The following is a 19,761-nucleotide window of genomic DNA, read 5'->3' on the forward strand; positions in this document are numbered from 1 at the left end:
GAGCAGCAGGATGGGGTCTCCCACAGCCCTGGCTCCCTGTGCTGTGGGGAAGTGGCAGCTCCAGTGCTCGTGGCTGGCCAGCGTGGCTGCGGTCACCACAAGGTGCTGTGTGGCCTCCCTGATTGCTCCTGTAGTCCCGGGGAGGGAGCAGAGGGCGGCTGGGATTTGGTACTGGCACCATCTGTGCCACACAGGATGCCATCACTTGTATTACATTCTGCAGCTTCAGCTGGGGGGAAAACCCCTGAGCTGGGTGGGGGCAGAGCCATCCTCAAAACAGCAGAGCAAACAGCCACGTGATGCCTGTGGCAACACTGCGGTGACACAAGAAGGGACCTTTGGTCCCAGTGCTGCTTTCAACATGACCATGGGGCAGCATCACAGCCCCTGGACTCCTGGGGAGCCATTTGCACCTGGGGGGGCACCCATGCCTACACCTGCACACCCGTGACAGCTCCCATCCCATCTCCATCTGTGCCCCAGCTCTCCTCCCTGCCTGTACCCTGGGGTTACTCCTGTCCCCACCACCTGTACACCAGGGACATCCCATCCACACAGGTGGACTGTACCAGGACTTTGCACCAGCACAAAACTCACACAGCACTGGCATGCTTCATTTTTTATAGATGTATTTTTACAAGCTGGGGAGAGAGGAGTAGAAGTGCCAAGGAAGGAGCATCGCCTGCGTGGGGTCCTCCCTGAAATCCCCCACTGACCCATGCTCAGGCTGAGGGAGTGAACTTGCAGATGTAGTGATGCTGGTGGGTGCAGTTGGCACTGGACCATAGGATGAAGCCTGTTGCAGAGACAGGCTCGGAGTCAGCGGGTGCCACAGCGAGAACAGAGGCACCAGCTCTGCCTGCCTCAGCTCCCCATGGGGGACCAGCCCCAGAGGAGCAGGAGGAAGAGGAGGAAGAGGAGTGGGGAGGATGTCAGACCAGGTGCTGGAGGCAGACGCATGATCTGGGGACTCACCACTGCTGTGTGTCAGCATCCCGCAGTTTCCCTCTTGGGCACCATTCCTGGCCAGCCCACTGGTGGCACTGTACTCGTCACCACTCACCCACTGCCAGGACTGGCTCTGTACAGGAAGAGGGGAGTCAGACCCATTTCCCCACTGCCACCTGGCCCCCTGCCACCCCGTGTTCTCACCTCCTGGCTGTAGTGGAGGCCGAGCCAGACAGAATGGCCGCGTTGGTAGTAGGAGATGACTTTCTGCAGGGTGGCTGCCTCCCAGGGCCCCTCCACCCAGAACAGGTGGGCACCAGCATGGCTAGCCTGGCACTGCCTCTGCAGAGAAAGCCCACAGTGCCAGGGCACCCCTGAGAGATGGGGGGTCCCCAGCCACGTGCGTACCCTAGCAGGCTTACCTCAGCCTCATCCCAGCTCTGAGGCTGACGGAAGTACCTGAAACAGCTGAGCCTGAGGTAGGACCAGCCCTTGGGGCAGTAGCCTATGGACCTGGCACCTGGAGAGGAACAGATGGGGGAAGGGATGAGGCAACAGCCAGGGGAAGGGATGGGGGCAGCCAGCATCACCGTCTGGGGAGGAGCATGGTTCCCTCCCAGCCCCACTGGGGCAGCAGTTGCCCCCTGGGTTGTAGCACTCACCGGTCGTCTGCAGGAGCCCCACACAGCCCAGTAGCAGGAGAGCAAGTCTGGCTGCTGCCACCATCCTCCTCGCTCCTGGATGTGTCTCCTGCAAGGGCCTGGGGGGTCACACTGGGTCTCCTGGGGACAGGGGATGCTGCCTGCACCTGGAGGGCACAAACCCATTCTGCTATGGACCGAATCCAGCCATTTTCAGCCAACTGGAGCAGATAGCAGCCCCAGGGTCCATGCCTCCCTCTCCCTACCCTGGCACAGACCACCACCCCATGCCCTCAGCACATCCCCAGGCACAGCTCAGGGTCCCCAGCCCACACTGGGGTGTCCCAGCCCCATCAGCACCAGCCTGGCCCAGCCAAGCAGCTCTGTGGGGACACGGGGAGAGAGCTGTCATGGGCATGAATGGGTGTCCCCCACCCTGCCTTGGCATTGGGCAGTAGCAGCAATGGCACAGGCAGAGCCGGGTCCCATGAGGCTGCAGGAACAATGTGCACAGCATCATTTTCGCCCTCCAAACTCATAGCCCAGCCAGACCCAGGCCAGGGAGGTGAATCAGCCACATCAGCACAGTTCCCCTTTATCTGGGCTAATCCCCGGGCACCAGGGCTGATTTGTAAATTCAGCTCATCTTCCCCTCAAAGAAGCGACGACAAAAGTCATCATGGGGCTGCAAATTGTATTGTTGCAGCCTGCCCCATCCAGCAAGGGATTCAGTTTGCCCACAAACCACCTCAGAGCAAACTGAGGCCTCAGCTGCCCAGTGAAGGTCCCCCCCCTCCTCACCTGCTGTCCGGAGATGGGGAGGAATAACGGCTTCTGCTGAATCCCCGTGAGAGGAGCTGCCCTTTATAGCTCAGTGCTCTCCAGCATAAGTGTTTGCCCAGCTCAGGTGCTTCCCATTATAAAAATTTTACTGATTATTCCCTCCATTCCCCCCCTGCTTTGCTGGCAAGCCGCCCAGATCTCCAATCTGTTTGCGTTCAGTATTTTTCACAAAAACACAGGAAGAACCTCTCCTACTTGGTCAATAAACCCCTTGCAATTAGTGTTATTACTAATGTAAGCACAGGGAGAACCTTATGGTAGAGAGCAGCCTGGCACCAGGCATGGGTTCCTGCTGGCCCAGCCCCAACTGGCCTTTGGGGGGCTGGTAGGGATGAGCCCTGGAGAAAGTGCCAGGCTGAGGGTATTACCCATGTCCCTGGCCAAAGGATGGCATCCAGAGAGGCCCCACACCCTGCCTGGCTGTGCGTCACCCACACACCGCCCTTGTTTGAACTGCCGGGGACATTTGTTAGCAGGATGCAGGACACGGGGATGTGAGAACAGCCTGTGGCTGGGGCTGCCATCAGATAACGGTACAGGTGGTCCGTTCCCATGCCTGGTGGTGACGCAGGGCTGTGTCAGACAATGTCTCTCCAGGAGGAACGGGCAGGCCCTGCAGCAGCAACACCCCACCGCCCCTGCCCCATGTGGGGTATTCCCTCCCTGTCCCCAGGGAGGCTGTTGCTAGCGTGAAGCCACAGGGGGGGCTGCCCCGGCCCCAACGGCCTGAGCCCTTTGGCATGGTTGGATACAACCATCCCTGGCACAGTCCTTGCTCTTCACCCTGGGGTGTCCTCTGGACACTGGTGGAATGTAGCTGAATGTCATCTACTTCACTGCTGCAACCACATTGCCCCAGAACATCGCTTTGAAATCTTGTCCCACTGCCTATCCCAGAGCCTCCTGCAAAGCTGCCAGCTCCTGCCCAGCACCCTGCTGCTGCCAGCTATGGCCAGTGCCCGGCTCTTCTCCCCCAGACTTCTCGAATACCTGTGGAGGAGGCAGGAGCTACCCATGGAGGATCCAGCCCCAGAGCTGAACCCTTCTTCCCCCAACATGGAGGACTTGTAGCTGGCCAAAGCTGTTCCTCCTGGACATCAGGCTCAAGCCGTGTCCTCCAGAGATCTCCCACAGCTTCTTCATGGCAGCATTTACCCAAACACACAGGCAGCAAGCACTGCTGCACCCACAGGGAGCAGCTCAATAGCAGCATGCAGAGGCAGGTCTGGCCTTTGCCCCAGGGAGGGAGGATGATCAGATCTGCCTTCCTCACCTACACAGCCAAGATATAGCTGCTCCTGCACCCCAAGACTTCTCAAGGCTCAGCCAGCTTGCCAGGCACTCAACAGGATCAAAGGGGTAAATCCTCCTTGTGCCCAAAGACAGCTGCTGCCTGCTATCAGTTCTCAAAGAAATAACCTTACAGAGATCAACCACTGACTATTGGGGGAAACTCCTGAAACACAGCAACCCCCAAACCAGACGACAGGATTCTACCCTTGCTTTATGAAAAACCATTAAAACATTCCCCAAAGGAGCCTGAGGTTACTCCTACCTGCCTGGCTGGTTCAATTTGGCTTATCTAGATGCAACACAAGTTTTCACAAGCCCCTCATCAATCCCAGCTCAGGGAAGGAGTAGATGCAGTTTCAAGTCTCAGCCTGAGCACCAGCAAACTCGACACTGCTGTGCCAGAGACACAGCAGAGCGCGCTGAACTTTGGCACAGATGTGCAACCTGAGGGAGAACATAGATGAAAGCTTCCCTGCAGTTTGTGCTTGCCAAGCCAGCTCTACTAGAAGATAAAAGAGCTGTGCTCTTTGAATATTAAACTCTTAAAATGACCCCAGCAGCTTTATCCCTGCAAAGAGTTGTAATTCAGCTACTGACTCCATCCAAGTCCACAGTGAGAGCTGGAAACCGGCTGGGTGAGCGCTGGCAGAGCCCAAGGCTTTGGTGGCACCGCCCTGCTCAAAATACAGGAGCACAGCCATTTATTCTCTAAGTGTTCTCAAGTGTTCTCTAAGTGTTCAAGGCAAACTTTACAAGTCTGAAAACACAGCACAGAGGACCCATGATTCCCTGTTCTAGAGGCTGAAGAATCACACACCTTCATGCATCAGCTGCCTGTCAAGCCAAAGCCAGGGGTAGCTTCAGTGCCAGGGATGAGGGTCCTCCCAGCTGCAGGAACAGGAGCAGTCCAGGAAGGCAAGTGGGACCTGAAATGGTGAGCAAAACCACCTCCCCATGAACCACTGCCTGACCCATGCTTGCTCATGACCTTTCTAAAAGCCACCAGAAAGCCCTGACTCCAGAGTCCCAGGCAAGCGAGAGCTCTTATTCAAAGCATCTCAAGAAGGCTCCACCCCAGTCCCTCCCAGTATACCTGGCTGCTGGTTACTGCCCTCCTTCTCAGCTCACCAAGAGACGCAGAAAACTCCTGCTACACCCAAGCGAGGCTGCTGCCAGCTCCCAGGCACAGCTCCCTCGCATGGAGCTAAGTGGTGGGGTTCCTGTGCTGCTGAGCCCTGGCAAAGAGCACCCTTGATCCCCAAAAGCTCCCTCCTGATCCAGACTGCAGAGGCACCAACAAGCCCTTTCCAGGGCTCTGAACAGCTATTTAACAGCAGTGATCTGCTTGTAATCTTGTCCTTACACTCCAGTGGTTACGCTGCAGTAGCCAGGAAGGCAAGAGAAAACAACAGCATGCAGACATGGGGCACATACTCTTTATTCTGGGGATAAAAATTGCTTATACATTTTGCAGAAACTATTTTCATAAAAGACTTTTATAAAAAATGTAAAAATAAGCAAATATTTTCCATTAATAATATAGGAAAATGCTGCTGTGTGAATGGTTACTCTACAACTTATGAGATAAAATACCACCTTAAGGAGATATTATCTTTACAAGTAGTTAAAAAAAAAAAAAAAAGGCAGAGGGCCATCGTATTAACATGCCAGGCCAAAACTGGCTTCATTCCACAGAAAGCACTCATCTTGTAAAAGGTAGCCACATATATAAAAAGGCACTTCGTTATTTAGGGCTAACAGGGAAAAGCCCTTTGTTTCTTTAGCATTGATGTGTAGCAACACTTCATTATTTGCAGTGAAATTTGTACCTGGACAGACCTCCAGGAGCTTGTGGGCCCTGGCCTGGAGATCTGAGTCAGTTGCAGCAAAACTTCACAGGACACGCTGCGGCGAGCGTGCCAGGGAACGCTGCATGCATCCTAAAAAGCAGTTAATTTCAGAATTAAAAACTTCAGCCCAAAACAATGGCCCTGGGAACCAGCTCGTCCTGAGGCCCTGCCTTCATGTACCATTGAGTTAAATCAAAAGAAAAAGCTTTTTACTCTTGATTAGAATAGAAAGAAACATCAGAGAAAATACTGTACATGGTAGGATGCTGAGTGGCCGCTGCTCAGAGGGGAGCAGCCTCCTCTGTCCTTTGGCGGCAGTCGACAGCCCCGATGTCTTTGGAACGTGTATCTGCAGGGTTCCCCTGAAGAGGTAGGAGCAAACCATCCCTAGAAATGTTCACTTCGGCTGCTGACTGGCTCAGAGCCCTTCAGGGAAGCGTTACTCTCGCAGACAAAGCAGGAAGAATGGCTGCTTGTTCAAGGTCTGTGACAGCTGGCTTCCATAACCCCCAAAATATCAGGGGAGCTGCAGTACAAATGGCATTATCATCCCACAGGGCGTGTGGGGCACCTCGGCTGAGAAACCTCAATACAGGCTGGAGCTGGGAGCGAAGGACATCCCCAGAAGTGTTAACCAAACTGCATTAGGCAACAGTTTCTGAGCTATTTGGTCTGCTGCTTAAGTCCAGCTCCTGGCTTCAGGCACGCTGCTGCTGGAAGCCTGCTGAGGAGTCAGTGCTGCAGACAGGGAGAGGAAGCCGAGGCAGCCCTGTCCAGGGTTGGAGTGAAAGGGCCACTTTCAAAGGGTTGGACGTCATTCCTGACGCAGGAGGACACACACTGCAAACACGTAATGACACCCTCAACACTTGATAATACCATAAAGAGGCAGCATATGGTACCTGGAAGACGGGAGACACAGCCACCCTTGGATGGAAGGGAGGGGAGTACTGTGCAAGAATGCTGGGAGCTTGTGTTATTAATACCAAGTTTTGAAACTCGTGCTCATCCCAAGAATTTCCCAAAAGGCCTGTGGCAGCTGCAGGACATCTTTTCTGGCATGGGAACCCGTGAAGGCCGTCACAGACACATGGCCGGATGGGGGCACGGGGAGGGTAGTGTGTCAAAATAGTCAGGTGTATCTTGGGGAAGACATACAACACAGGAGAGCCGTGCCTACAGGCCACCACAGGGCAAAGACCAGGTCAGACCAGCGTTTTTAGTAAGAAAACAAACAAATAAACAAAAAGAGTATATGTATATATAACCTCGTAATACCTGGGGGGCAGGCAGTGAGAACTCTAAGGGGTGTTAGTGGGTCTGTACAAGACAAAAGCTCGTGAAGAGGAAAGGGTGAAGCTGTGTGACAGAAGGTGTCACTTGACCTGCAGGTGTTTTGGGAACTCCAGCTCAGTTGCTGAGCAAGAGCAGCCATGGGAAGGAGGGGTCCAGGAACATGGGTGCAGCTCTGAGCTGTGTGAAGACAAGGCAACTTGAACTCAAGGAGAACTAGTAGAAGGTGCTTCAGAGATAGGTTATGTGGGTAACAAAAGAAATAACAAAATAAGGATACAAAGCTGGTTTTGGCTAAACTTCTGGAGAAACGACCATGAGATGCACTAAGCTGAAGAGCTGTCTCCCCAAAGACATGGTGGAATATATTTAAAAGCAGACTGGAGAATCCAGTGCAGAGAGCAATCACACCAAGGTGCATGGGAGTTGGTTAGAAGTGACCCAGCTTCTCCATCACCAGCTTCTACAGTTCTCTGTTTAGCATAAAAGCATACAAGCCTACAGCGACCACAGTCCCTCCAAGGAAAGAACAGCCTGGGCTCGAGACTCTTGGATACTAAAATGGTTCTTCATTTCCATCCTGGAAGACCTTCATGAGTTCTGGAGTCCACTTTAATCTGGCTTCATTTTGGCCAGCCTTCAGGCGTACACCTGCATGTTGTTGCGCTGTTGCTCTGTCATGTGAGCAGCTGCCGGCCCACGCTGGTTGTTACCAGGACTGGTTGCCACATCAGACCAGTCAGAGGCAGAGTGTGGGGAAGAGCTTGACCACTGGTCTGGAGATTCAGGTGACGGTGTCAGGTACGGGTGCTCCCCTTGTAAGTGCCGGTTGTGGCTAGGAGTCCGTTCTGTGGCTGAGGAGTAGCAGCTGTGCTGTGACGGAGGCGTGGGGTACTTGCCCATCGAGCTCTGGAACTGGTGGTAGGCTGGGAGGACCGTCTGAGCCACCTGCCCATCCTGCTGAGGGATGGCAGCCATGGAGAAGGAGGCACTGGGCAGCTGAGCTAAATCTGGGATCTGGTACATGGAGCCAAGAGGAGCAGCCATGTTCTGAGCACAGTTGGACTGGGCCTGCTGCGGCAGTGCTGGCTGGTTTATGCCACCCTTGGGAACCAGCTGGAAAGTCATGATGGGGGGCAGAGACTCCCTCGACACCCCCATATGCTTCGTATCTGCTTGAACCAAACCACTCTGCTGTGAAACGCTGGGGTGAGAATGCATCACCTGCGGCACCATTCCAAACATCTCATACTGGGAGTCGTTCACCTCCATACGGTTCATCCACTCGGTGGAGACGTTGGCTTGCCGGAGCCTGCTGAGCCCGCTGTTCGGAGGGGTGGTTCTATGCTGGGAAAGCAGCTGGCTGACGGACGGGAGCACGGTGCTGGATCCACGTCCTAAGGGCTGCATCTCGTGGAGGTTGGAGAAGGACATAGTGTGTGCAGCCTGCACTGATGGAGCCGTGAGCAGCGAGCTGGGCGACGAGTGCAACACCCCCGGCGATGGCATCACAGGAGACGACGTTGGTTCAGATGCAAAAGCATGGGGTGATTCTAGGGAATCAACTGGTGACAGGGTCACTGAGCTCTCTGAAAACTGCCCTTTGCTCTCACTGAGGGACTTCTTTCTTCTCCTCTTCGCATCTTTGGTGAGGTTTGTGGGCATGATGCCTTTGGCATTCGGTTTTCGTGACTTCTTGCTTAACGAAGCATGCTTCAGATTGAGGAAGGACCTATTTGGGCCACAGATGACTGGGGAGAGGGCAGAGTTCAGCATGGCGCCGGGGTGCCCGGCGGGGCTGTGCGCCACATTGTACTCGTTGAGAAGCTGCACTATGTCGTGGTGCATGCGGTCCTGGGCCACATCTCGGGGCAAGCGGTCCATGTGGTCCGTGATGTCTCGATTGGCAAAATGGTCCAGCAAGATTTTTGCTGCTTCGAAACTGCCTTCCCGAGCAGCAAGGAAGAGCGGTGTCTCCTCCTGAAAACACAGAGAAGAGGTATTTTAACGACTTTACTTACAGCTAATGCTCCCTTAATGGTGCGGCAACAACTGGAAACATCATCTAATGCAGTGACACCTTAATTGCCTCCCAGAACAACCCACCTGGGGAGATGCTCATTGAAAAAGACAGATTACAGGAGATGATTTCATGCATGGCAGTGGAGCACACAGGCTAAACCGTGTGCACCAAGAAGCGCACAGTTCTGCCATGGGTCCGTGGAAGAACTGTGAAAACACCTGGTGCCTTTCTCCCATTGTTCCCTCTCAGGGAAAGGTACAAAGGACTAGAGCAGCCTAGTGAAGAACTGCAGCAGTTGGTAGCTCTAAAATCCACTGAACAACACCTAATAGTCAAAAAAACCCCCACAAACCCTAAGCAGGTGAAAGAAATCAAAGACCAAGCCACAGCAAAAACTAACAGTGAAGCTACAGGAGGTCTGCACACCACAGATTGTTTCTCAAACAGACCAGCTTCTATCCCATAGACACCCTGCACTGAGATCCATGGAAAGGTGACAGGATGTGACTACTGATGTGCCACCACATCTGGCTCCCTGCTAACCAGAATCCAGCTGCTTGACACTGGCAGCACTTCGCCCTGGTGCTCTCACACAGAACTGACTGCATATTGCAGGGCAGCATTGATGCTCAGGACCTGGCCACACATGGAAGAGATCTGCTCTCCACATCACAAATCCTACAGGACATCCAGCACTAAAAGACATCCAGCACTTGGGGAGAATTCCAGTCACAGTCTGGGTTTAGAAGACCTGCACTGAGCACCCAGTTTAGAAAATCTGAACTTAGCCCAGCTCCAACAGCAGAAAGATCCCTTGTGTTAGGAAGCACAGCCATACTGACCACACCCAAACTGTACCTTGTTATCCTGCATGTCTCTGTTGGCTCCATTTTTCAGCAGCACTAGTGTTGCTTCCACATTGTTGACAGCTGCAGCCCAGTGAAGAGCAGATTTACCTGCAGGGAAACCCCAAAACTTCAGTAACAAACTGAGGAGTTATTTTCTAAAGCACCAAGACGGACAGAGTACACTGAGGGAAGAAAGCAACTGAAGTGCAGCTCACAGCACATGAACATGTCTGAAAGTCACATTTACACTTCAGAAATCACCACACTGTGACATACCCCTATGTTACCAGGCTGCAATGGGACTTATTACACTTGCTGTGGGATTTTTAAAACTATATATATTTTTTTTTTTAAACTATCCACAGAGTCATGTCTGCAGTCCAGAAAATCCCAGTATATCCAACCCCATATTTCTTTTGCTTCTCTTCCAGGACGGTCTAACCAAGCCACTGTGCAGCAGCCTGCAGTCTACTACTGCTGGGAGAGCTTCGGCAGGATAGCCCAGGGTCTGATTTAGCCACAAAATTTATGAGCAGCCCACACTCCAGGACAGCAGAAGCCCAACCCTTTTTGCTTGCACCATGGCAAATCTTTGTCCAGCCCAGTACGTTGTGTTCACATTACCGTGGTCATCTACGGCATTCACATCTGCTTGGCAATTAATTAGCTCGGCCACCATGCCTTCCACAGCCAGTCGTGCAGCCAGAATTAATGGGGTTGTTCCATCGTTCATCCGAGCATCCAAGTCTGTCACTCTGTTACGGATCAGGATCTGGACAAGAGGGGAAGACAGGTTTTTGCTATGGAGCAAAGCTGAGCATTTAGCAGAAACTCAAGAGAAACTTTGTAATGAAAAAGCAGCCTGAGCACTGAAATGCAAAGACCCAGATAACAGGTGACAGAGGCAAACGGACCGAATGCATGCTGAGTTCTTCACACAATGAATACCTGAGGAAACTGGATGTAAAATACAGTTTCACCTGGTCATCACACTGTGGAAAGCATGAGAGCAGGGCTGTGAGTGAACAGAGTGCAGCTTGGACGGGATCATTCAATTATAGAGCAGAACTGCTCTAAAAGGGGTTTTTCAGTTGCTGTACCTGGAAGACACCCTGGGCATCAGCAGCTACAGCTGCATGGAGGGGAGTCCGTCCCATGTTGTCCCGTGCATTAGCATCCGCACCAGCATCCAGCAAACGTTTCGCAGCATCTGCTCTTGAATAACGGGCTGCTAAATGCAGTGCCATCTCCCCGGTACGGTCTGTTTGGGCCTGCAGGTTGGCACCCTGGTAGATCAAATCTGTTATTATATTTGCTGAGGAGTCTTCTGCATCCTCATCATCCTCGCTGATATCGGAGCTGCCCACACGCAGAGATGCCAACATAAGCGGAGTACATCCATCTGCAACAGAAGAGATGTTATCATAGCAACCTGATGGTGACGGCAAAGGAAAGGAAACCCTCACACAATCCTCTCCCCTTGAGCACCCACAGCCAGAGACAACCCCTCCAGTCACTAACTCAAACATCATATCTTACCGTGAAGTCCAGAGTTAGCAAGTTGTTTCCTTCCCAAGCAGAACTTTAATACTTTCTGCAACCTCAACAGAACTTAAGTACTCCTCAAATAAATAAGATCATTCTAAAACAAAAAACACTTGCCGCTAAAGTGGAAAACTCCCCCAAAATGCAAAGGCTAGCTAAGCTCCTAGAGAGAAGCAAGAGCTATAAAAACCAAAGGCTTTAGGTCGCTAAGTATTACTATTCACATGGATGTTCTAATCGTATACCTGGAGAAAACAAACAATTGACAGAGAAAAATTACCAGACAAATAAGACAGTGATTACTGGTGGCATTTCTCAGACAGTAACCTGAAGAGAAATGCAGACAAAAGGCTTCGTATCTACTACAAAAAGTAAAGGACCGTGAAGTTGTGACGGTCAAGCACCCGAAGATGAAAACTGCCCCAGGATGAACGCCTGAGCAAACCTCATATTGCTTTTAGTAACAAGCACAACCAGAGGTCTGAGCAGAGTGATCAAGCACACACTGTACTTTCACAGAAGGACACCACGCAGGAAGGGAACACAGAACAGGATCTGACCCAGTATTACTCACTGGTGTACCAGTAGCACCCTCCCCACACACAATGCTCTGCTCCCCATGCACCATCGCAGCACCAACTGCCCACAGCTACACATTCCAGGAAGTCTCCCCACAGTCTGAGTGCTTTGGAAGACAATGGGCTCATGTCTCTCCACAAGTCTCCAGTGATGGGACACCCACAAAGGCTAAATGGAGGCTAGGATCATTCATCCAACTGGGATCCTTCCACTGACACTGGAAGTAAAAAGGCTTCTCCAGGCCTCTAAGCTAACTTGGATCCCTTGGAAGAGCCTCCCTCTCTCTCTGCTGATCAGAGACGGTGGTCCAGGTAGACTAGTTCATCCTGATTTCTCACCCTTGCTAATGAAATATCTGCCTATTTTCAGCAATGTATCAACAGCCTAGTGCTTCAGTCTCAGCACACTCTGAACTACACAGTACATTCAATTACCTACACCCAAAGACTCCAACAGCAGACATTAATGCTTGCTTACTGATTTTACTGCTTTACCCCCACACACTGTAGGCACCTGGAAAGCAAGAGGGACTGAGAACGCAGCAGGAGTGAAAGACTCTGTGCTAAGTGCTGGACTGGAGCCCTAAAAAGGTGAATACAAATTCTGCTTCTCAGGCACGACTCACTAGCTGGAACACAAGACAAATCTTTCAGCAACCGTTTGATTTATTCTGCAGACAAGCAGGGGAACTTCCTGGACCTTGCAGACAGCAGCTTCCCTGGAGAAGGCTCCGGGGAGACCTTATTGCGGCTTTTCAGTACTTAGAAGTGGACTATAAGAGAGATGGGGACAGATTTTTTAGCAGGGCCTGCTGTGATAGGACAAGGGGTGATGTTTTTAAGCTAAAGGAGGGGAGATTTAGGCTAGACATGAGGAAGAAATTTTTCACACTGAGGGTGGTGGAACACTGGCCCAGGTTGCCCAGAGAGGTGGTGGATGCCCCATCCCTGGAGACATCCCAGGCCAGGTTGGACAGGGCTCTGAGCAACCTGAGCTGGGTGAAGATGTCCCTGCTCATGGCAGAGGTTGGACTGGATGAGCTTTGAAGGTCCCTTTCAACTCAAACTGTTCTATGATTCACTGTCTGCACAACTCTGAAGCTACAGTGCTCTATCTGCACTGAATGAAGTGTGCAAGCCTGCAGAGGGCAATAGAGCAGAATTACGATTCTGAGCAGATAAACAAGGTGACAATCTCCTACTGAAAGCAATATACAGGGTTTTAACCCCCTGTTCCCATTCCCCAACTTCTGATCACCAGGCTTTCCTGACTCTAATTTAGAGCAGCCCCAAAACTTTCTAGAAATCACTCATGCTAGGGCAGGGCCAGGTGCAGAGCAGGCGCAGCGATGGCGGCTGCGGCTCCAGGCCAGCAGCAGCAGCAGCAGCAGCGTGCCCACCCCTCCTAGTGGCTCACAACCGCAGGACATGCAGCCTTTCACCAAGCTGCTTTCTCAGGATTTGTTGGACGGTGGCTAGCTGTTGATGTATGGTTCAGTTCCAAGATCCAGTCCTGTCTATAGACCCTCTTGCCTGTTCATCCAAGGCTATGCCTCCCTTTTGTGCTTCTCCCTCCCACTGCTGGCTCTGCTTCCCTGTCCCAAATGAATGCTTCTCAGTATTCAAGTCAGGCTGTGGTCTCCTCCGTACTGCCCCAACACAAAGAGCAGAGAGACAGAGCACAGAAAGGAGCTTTCCTTTCCTCCAGCACCAGAACCCTGGGGAAAGGTCTTCCTTGCTCAGTCACTGTAGTCCTGGATCGATCACACCCAGCTGCTCTACAGGGTCACAGCAACAGTATACATTAAAGCCCTGGAAAAATTAGCTGCTACCCTCCCAAAAAGTCTCTCAGGTACATGCAGCTCTTTTCAGAGCTTTGGAAGTTGGCCACACAGTGGTAGTTTTATGAGGCTAGCAAAGAGCACATCCAGCTAGATGGTCACAATTAAGTGCTTGATGGACTACTACAGAAAAAGCCGTGGACACAATGTCTTTTTGCCTCCTTCCAGCTTGTTCTCTGAAATAGTTGGAAAGGAACCCAAAAGGATCCAGCTGGAGGCAGACACACAGCATGGAAAATTCCAGTCTGAACCACCGAAGTTTGAGTAACTGAAAAAGGGGCATATAATAGGGACAGTTAATCAGTTTTAATTATAGGTGGTGTTACCAGTTATGCCTATAACTGCATTACCCTGGTTACACACTCACTATAACTCCAGTGAAAATAATGTCCTCACCACTCTGGGGGACACAGAGAAAGAACAGCATGGGGAGACAAAGGTGACAGCGGAATTTTCAAAAAACTCTTCTGCTTGCTGCCTTTCAAGAAGACAGACCCTGAGTAGATGTAAAACTTGGAGCAAGATGGTAAAGGCAGAAGTTCAACAGATAGGTACAACTGAAAGACTCTAACACAGCGACAATATACTGAAAGCTGGGAGGTAGAGAACCCACCAGCAAACTCTGTAGGTGATATTTCTGCAGGAGACTGGACCTCTTGGATCCCCCTAAACTTGAGAGACTGCAGAGGGTGCTGGATGAAGAGAAGGAACAACCTGTGGTGTGCCGAGGCGTTTCGACTTGCATCTCCTCTCTCCAGAAAAGTTCTCTACTGTTCTACCTGCCACCTGGACCTTTGGCCAGGATTTAACTCAGCTTCAGATGGCTCCAGCCCAAACACCCTTTGTAATTAGGGGCAGCGAAGCATTACTGGAGCATGAGCCATCTACTCTTCAGGAGACTTCTGCTGGAGACAGGAGATGAACTGCCTCTCAGAAGTGCCTGTTTCTTCTCCCTGCCTGCATAGGGCAGACAAATAGCTACATCACCTGTGAGGAATCCTTACCAACGCATTACTCCAACACTTCTCAGACTTTGTAAACTATTTCTCCCCTTGACAGTAACTCAGCTGCTTGCTTCTGATGCCAGAGAGGGGGATATAGCTTATACCAGCTTGCCGCAAGCTTCACAGTCACATCTGAACAGCGGGAAAGCAACCTACAGGTCACAATTATTCCATTGCTATTGTTGGACAAAGCTTTGAGTGAACGTGAAAATAAGCAGTCCGAAGTCTTAAGAATGTTACAGCCTGCACTTGGAAAGCTTTTACCCTGCCACACAACTAGAAGCTTCAATAGGGGAAATAAAGAAAAGCTTAAATTTGGCAGACACTGATGGTTTATGTTCTCACACTCATTACACAGAAATCCCTCCTTCCCTGTGCTTTGCATTTAGGAGAGCTAACGGGTCAATGAGCAGAAAAGACAATAGAAAGGAACTGAGAGAATGGGTCCAGTCATCATTAAATTGCATGGAAATATTCCCACAAAAGCCAATAAAAAGCAATGACAGCAATATCATCAGAATCACTCTCTGCATATGAACAAGAGCCTAGCTTGCAGCTCTTCTGACAAGGATGAAGTTCTTGGCCAATTCTCTCCTCTCTGAAGGCAGGAATCAGTTATTACCAGATGACCTACCCAGTCCCTTCCCAGGTTACACAGTCTTAGTTCTACACTTATAAAATGCAGCAGAGCATTCTTACTGCATCCAGTCATTTGAGACTGAAAAAGAACAAGGCTGCATGTATGTTAAAGAAGTCTCCTTCCAAGTTCACAGTTGTGTTATGAATTCAGTAAGTTGATCACTGTAAGCTGATATAAATCAGTTTATTAAAAAAAAAACTTTAAACAAGCTTGCTGCATTGCACATCTGTTCCAGAACAGATGTCTCACACATTGCTAACGAGGGTGGACTGTCTGCCAGAAGTCATCTTATTCAGGAAAAGGCCACCCTTGCTTCCACCCCAGATAACAGACACCTTGAGTGTAAACCCTGCTAAGCTGGTCCTTAGCAAAGTCTGGTATAAATCTCTGCAGTGGTCTGGCTGGAGGAGCTGGAGGTTATTTCCAGAACAACTATGCATTCCAAATTTCTGCCATAATGGCATTCTGACAATATCTTTTAGGCACGCATTGTTATAAAGGAGATCCTATAGCCGTAGCTCCTACAGGTGCTTGCTAAATGAACTCTTTTTTTCTCCTGGTTACATGATATTCCATGTGTTACAGACCATAATCCAATCTCTCCAGCTTTCTTTCCTGGAGTACACGTGAGCTTACCTCTAGTACTATAAAAATGCTGCTGGTGTTCCTGTATACTCCACATGAATTTTTAACTTTAGCAGTCCCTGCCATTGCAGATGTTGGTGGCTGGATCGCAGAAGACAAGGACACGCTGAGTACTGACCTGGCCCTCTGACATTGACATCCAGAACATCCACTTCTTGATCTGCTTGAGGTGGTGTAAGGGCTAGTGACGTGCTCCCACAGACATCTGCTGCCTCTAAGTGTTGCTGTGTCCACTGGCGCTGGTCAATCTGCTCATCGCCTTCTGGGAGCAAGGCTTGGTCCTCAGCCTGAGCACAGGAAAGAAGCAGTTGCTTCAAAATGCTCATCAAGCAGCCAAAGACACTGAAATTTCTTGGGGTTTTCTTAGTTTTGTTGAGTTTATTCACTTCTGTGTTTTGCTGGTTTGTGTTCTGAGCTAATGATGGTCTCCATTTACCTCTGCTTGACATTCTCAGCTTTCACACTCCCACCATATTTTCAGGCCTGAACTGCAAGACATCACACCACTGTTAACCTCTTCCCTTTCAGGTGGCAGGGCCTGAGCAGTGAGAGAACACTGGAACAGAAGTTACCTGGTTTCTCTACTGGCTCATGGTGGCAGTGTTAGCCTGAGGATTTGCTCCTCAGGTATCCTTAGTTACATTTTACAAATCCCTAAGCAAACGGAGGTTTTGAGCAAGGGGCATTACTCTGGAAGTTAATGCAGCTGTTTTCCTCACTAGCAATTTCAGGTGATAGTCAAGTCTTGGAGCTCCTTACCTTTGCTCTCTTTGGTTGAGGTCCACCATCACCTGCCCAGTGTTCAGTTGGTCCAGAATCTGCCAGGTTACCTTCTGGTATCTGGACTGACAGATTTCTAACAAACAAGGAGAACAAGTCACTTTGCAGGTTGACCAGGTGCTACTGCTGCTACTTACACTAGCCTGCAGAGATCAAGGATGGGATGCCTGCATGTTTGGCAGCTTGCAAATGTAGAGACCAAGAAATTAGAAATCTCAGGCCCCAACAGTGGCATTAAATGCATTTACAACTGTAAACTTGATTAATTCAGTGGAAAGCAAAAAGTGCATAAATGGGACTCTTCTTTTGAAACTTTCCGTTATTTCTGAGTCATGTCTTTAACGCATTGAGCTAGATGTATAACAAGCTTCTTGTCACCTATTAACATAAAAATGTCTCATCTATTCCAGGAGGAAATTATGCAAACAGTACTCAACAACTAAACTTAACAGAGTGTCAGAAAACCAAATATGACCAGGAGATCAGATTATCTACTAGCATTTTATCAATTGCAGTTAATTGAAGTTCTTCTGTCCAAAACAGATGTATTAAAATTTAGAGAAATAGCCTAAGAAGTTCTATCTTAAAAGCCAGCTTTCTCTATGGAGTTAAGTGCCTTTGATGAAAGATTTATACACCATGTTTTTAAAATCCTCTAGCACACTAATAAAAACACCGTCAGTGGCCTAAATGCAAACTTACTTGAGTCCAACAGCATCTTCGCCAACTGGCTCTCTGCGCTTATGATTACTAGGATCCCTGCGCAGAATAAAGCCCTCTGGGAGCCACAGCGAACCATGTTTGCGCTTACGCTTTGCCATCATCACACCCAAGAGAAGGATTAAGAGGATGATCAAAGCTGCCACAGCAAGTAGGTAAAGTAACTGGGTCTTTGGTGGTAACAAGGGTTCACCTAAAAAATTCCAGTTAAAATACAGTGAGATTAGCAAAGTGGAGATGATGATCTTCCATCTACATACTTTATTTTTGCACTCAAGAGTCTTTCCCACAGTGAGTGCATTGTCTCTACACCGGGATGCGTTTAGAGCAAAGGTTTGAGGAAGTTTAGGCTCTGCTGCAACTGTTGTAAGAATACATTCCGTCTTTCTGGCTTCTCTTGATCTTGTTTCTCAAAATATTTTTTTAGAGCATATGACTGCTGAACAAGATCTTGCTCTTTCCTCAAGAGTCCTGCTGGCTGAAGACAGCCACCCTGAATCAGTGCAGAGAGAATGGATCTACATAATTATATGAGCACGATCCAACTAGGAATAGTGATATCACCCATCTAGTATAAGATTGCAGCCAAGCCTCAGTTTGAGGGACGGGAAGTAGAATTCAAAGGGATTACGTATTGCCAGAGGAGAAAACACCTGGCAGAGTAAGGAATACCCCCACGCTTTCTCTCTAATGTCACCTTTATAATTGAATTCATAGCTTAGAGACCAAGAATGGTTTTTAGTGCAGACAAGATCACTGCAGTGTGTGGCACACTGCTGGAGCACATAACAGATCACTGTCTCTGTGCGTATTATAACATCTAGGTTCCAAACTTCAACGCCCTGCCTTACTAACCAGATGTCTCCTCAGAACAGAATAAGCATGTTGCACTTACATACTTCCAGAACTGAGGATGTACAAGCTAGCTCTCAGAAACTACACTGAACTGTGAGACATGTTCAGATGATTATCGATAATCTGAGCACAAATTTTGCAATGCCAAAGTTTGATTACTGCCTTCCTTCACAAGCAGTTTTCCCTCTGCAATTACTTACTTTGGACAGACACGAATGGATAGGGCAACATGCCCTTGATGGCCTGAGCAGCTAAGAGAGCCGCAGCAGCTTCTGTGTTCTGAAAGCATTGCTCCAAATCCTCTGCACACTGACGGTTGTCAATCTCCAGGAACACCCTGGTGCTGCAGAGACACAGTAAGAAGGCACAGAATTCAGTGACAGAAACTTTTGCCAAAGCACTAGGTGAAGTTGCAGCCTTTTAAGTGAATCTTGCCACCCCAGCACTGAATTCGGCCATTGCAATAGCTCTACATTTCCCCATAAAAAAACAGACTACAGCTCTAGAAGGTCCAGAATGCCCCAGACACCTACAAGCAAGAGCTACCAGGATAACAAGGCCAGAGGAACACGAAGGCATCCACTTACCCAATGACCTCTTGCCCTAGTTCTCTGTGCTTGCGAATGACCACAAGCGATCGACGACTCCGTGCTGCCGATCTCTCCCCATAGTACGGGAACACCATGGGGTTTCCTTGAGAGTCCAGCTTGATTCTTAGATTGGTGTGCAGGATGGTTCCCAAAGTGCGCAAGAAGCTGCGAACATCCTCCAGCAGCTCTTCGGGGGGCATCAAGACCACAATGATTAGGGTCCCTTCTGCCAACTTCTCAGCTTTGTCACCTGCACAGTCCAGACCGTCCCAGCCACACTCCTCACTGTTACAGCCCTGGTCACAGCGGCCATCTGCATAGTGATCTGCACAATACTTGTCATACCTAGAACAGCATAAAGGGGTTATAGGTAGGATATAGGACATACACATTCTGTACAATACAACTGCAGTCCAGGGGCCAAGTCCTTGCAGTCTTCATAATTATTTGAAATAAAATTACACTCATATTCAGGATATGAGGAGAAGAAATGCAAGTCTAGGATAAGCTTGCAATCTGGTAGAGTGAAAGCAGGAAGCACAGAACACCCTGAGACACACAGCTCAATTCTGGTACCAGCAGAAGAGAATTGCTCATTCTGTTAACTAAGATAAAGCTATAACACCCCCTGCCTCAGCAAGGGAAAATCACCACAGCAAACCTGTTGCATTTATCATGAATAACTGAAGAGAAAGAAGTGCCATGACAACCTAGAAAACACATTCAGAGGTAGCAAATACAGCTGGGATAAAAACAGAGGTATTGCTGATATGGAGTAAAATTCACGATAGGAGGCGGTACTGTTAAAACCCAGTACAAGGCAA

At 49.7% G+C, this 19,761-nt stretch overlaps 2 protein-coding genes across 6 annotated transcripts in view; both read right to left on the reverse strand.

Moving 5' to 3' along the window:
• Positions 1–612: 612 nt before the first annotated feature.
• On the reverse strand, positions 613–4,915 carry REG4 (regenerating family member 4). 5 transcript variants are annotated; one of them, XM_071809853.1, is made up of 7 exons: positions 4,854–4,915; positions 4,543–4,651; positions 1,611–1,756; positions 1,371–1,468; positions 1,153–1,290; positions 976–1,081; positions 613–796 (listed from the first exon to the last, which is right to left on the reverse strand). In XM_071809853.1, the coding sequence occupies exons 3-7, from the start codon at positions 1,672–1,674 to the stop codon at positions 723–725; spliced, it is 480 nt and encodes a 159-aa protein (XP_071665954.1). In that variant the 5' UTR covers positions 1,675–1,756; positions 4,543–4,651; positions 4,854–4,915; the 3' UTR covers positions 613–722. The 5 variants fall into 5 exon arrangements, with proteins under 5 accessions (XP_071665954.1, XP_071665953.1, XP_071665955.1 ...); XM_071809852.1 differs by having other exon boundaries at positions 4,819–4,876; XM_071809854.1 differs by lacking the exon at positions 4,543–4,651 and having other exon boundaries at positions 4,819–4,898.
• Positions 4,916–5,147: 232 nt separating this feature from the next.
• Positions 5,148–19,761, reverse strand: part of NOTCH2 (notch receptor 2) — an 86,241-nt gene continuing 71,627 nt past the window's right edge. Inside the window, exons 25-33 of the mRNA XM_065842487.2 lie at positions 18,935–19,282; positions 18,548–18,690; positions 17,475–17,685; positions 16,752–16,848; positions 16,111–16,279; positions 10,840–11,141; positions 10,364–10,511; positions 9,750–9,847; positions 5,148–8,848 (exon numbers count right to left, since the gene is read on the reverse strand). Of these exons, the coding sequence (XP_065698559.2) occupies positions 7,508–8,848; positions 9,750–9,847; positions 10,364–10,511; positions 10,840–11,141; positions 16,111–16,279; positions 16,752–16,848; positions 17,475–17,685; positions 18,548–18,690; positions 18,935–19,282 (2,857 nt within the window). The 3' untranslated portion in view covers positions 5,148–7,507. The remainder of the gene's footprint in view (positions 8,849–9,749; positions 9,848–10,363; positions 10,512–10,839; positions 11,142–16,110; positions 16,280–16,751; positions 16,849–17,474; positions 17,686–18,547; positions 18,691–18,934; positions 19,283–19,761) is intronic.

The sequence above is a fragment of the Patagioenas fasciata genome, chromosome 6, assembly GCF_037038585.1.
Source record: "Patagioenas fasciata isolate bPatFas1 chromosome 6, bPatFas1.hap1, whole genome shotgun sequence".
Taxonomy (NCBI): Eukaryota; Metazoa; Chordata; class Aves; order Columbiformes; family Columbidae; genus Patagioenas; species Patagioenas fasciata.

What these genes read in the sequence shown, in the direction of transcription:
- REG4 (XM_071809853.1), bottom strand. Translation starts at nt 1,674, where the DNA reads ATGGTGGCAGCAGCCAGACTTGCTCTCCTGCTACTGGGCTGTGTGGGG. An exon ending in AGAGCTGGGATGAGGCTGAG is followed by an intron (nt 1,291 to 1,370) that starts GTAAGCCTGCTA and finishes CTTTCTCTGCAG; the next exon opens with AGGCAGTGCCAGGCTAGCCA. An exon ending in GATGCTGACACACAGCAGTG is followed by an intron (nt 797 to 975) that starts GTGAGTCCCCAG and finishes TCTCTGCAACAG; the next exon opens with GCTTCATCCTATGGTCCAGT.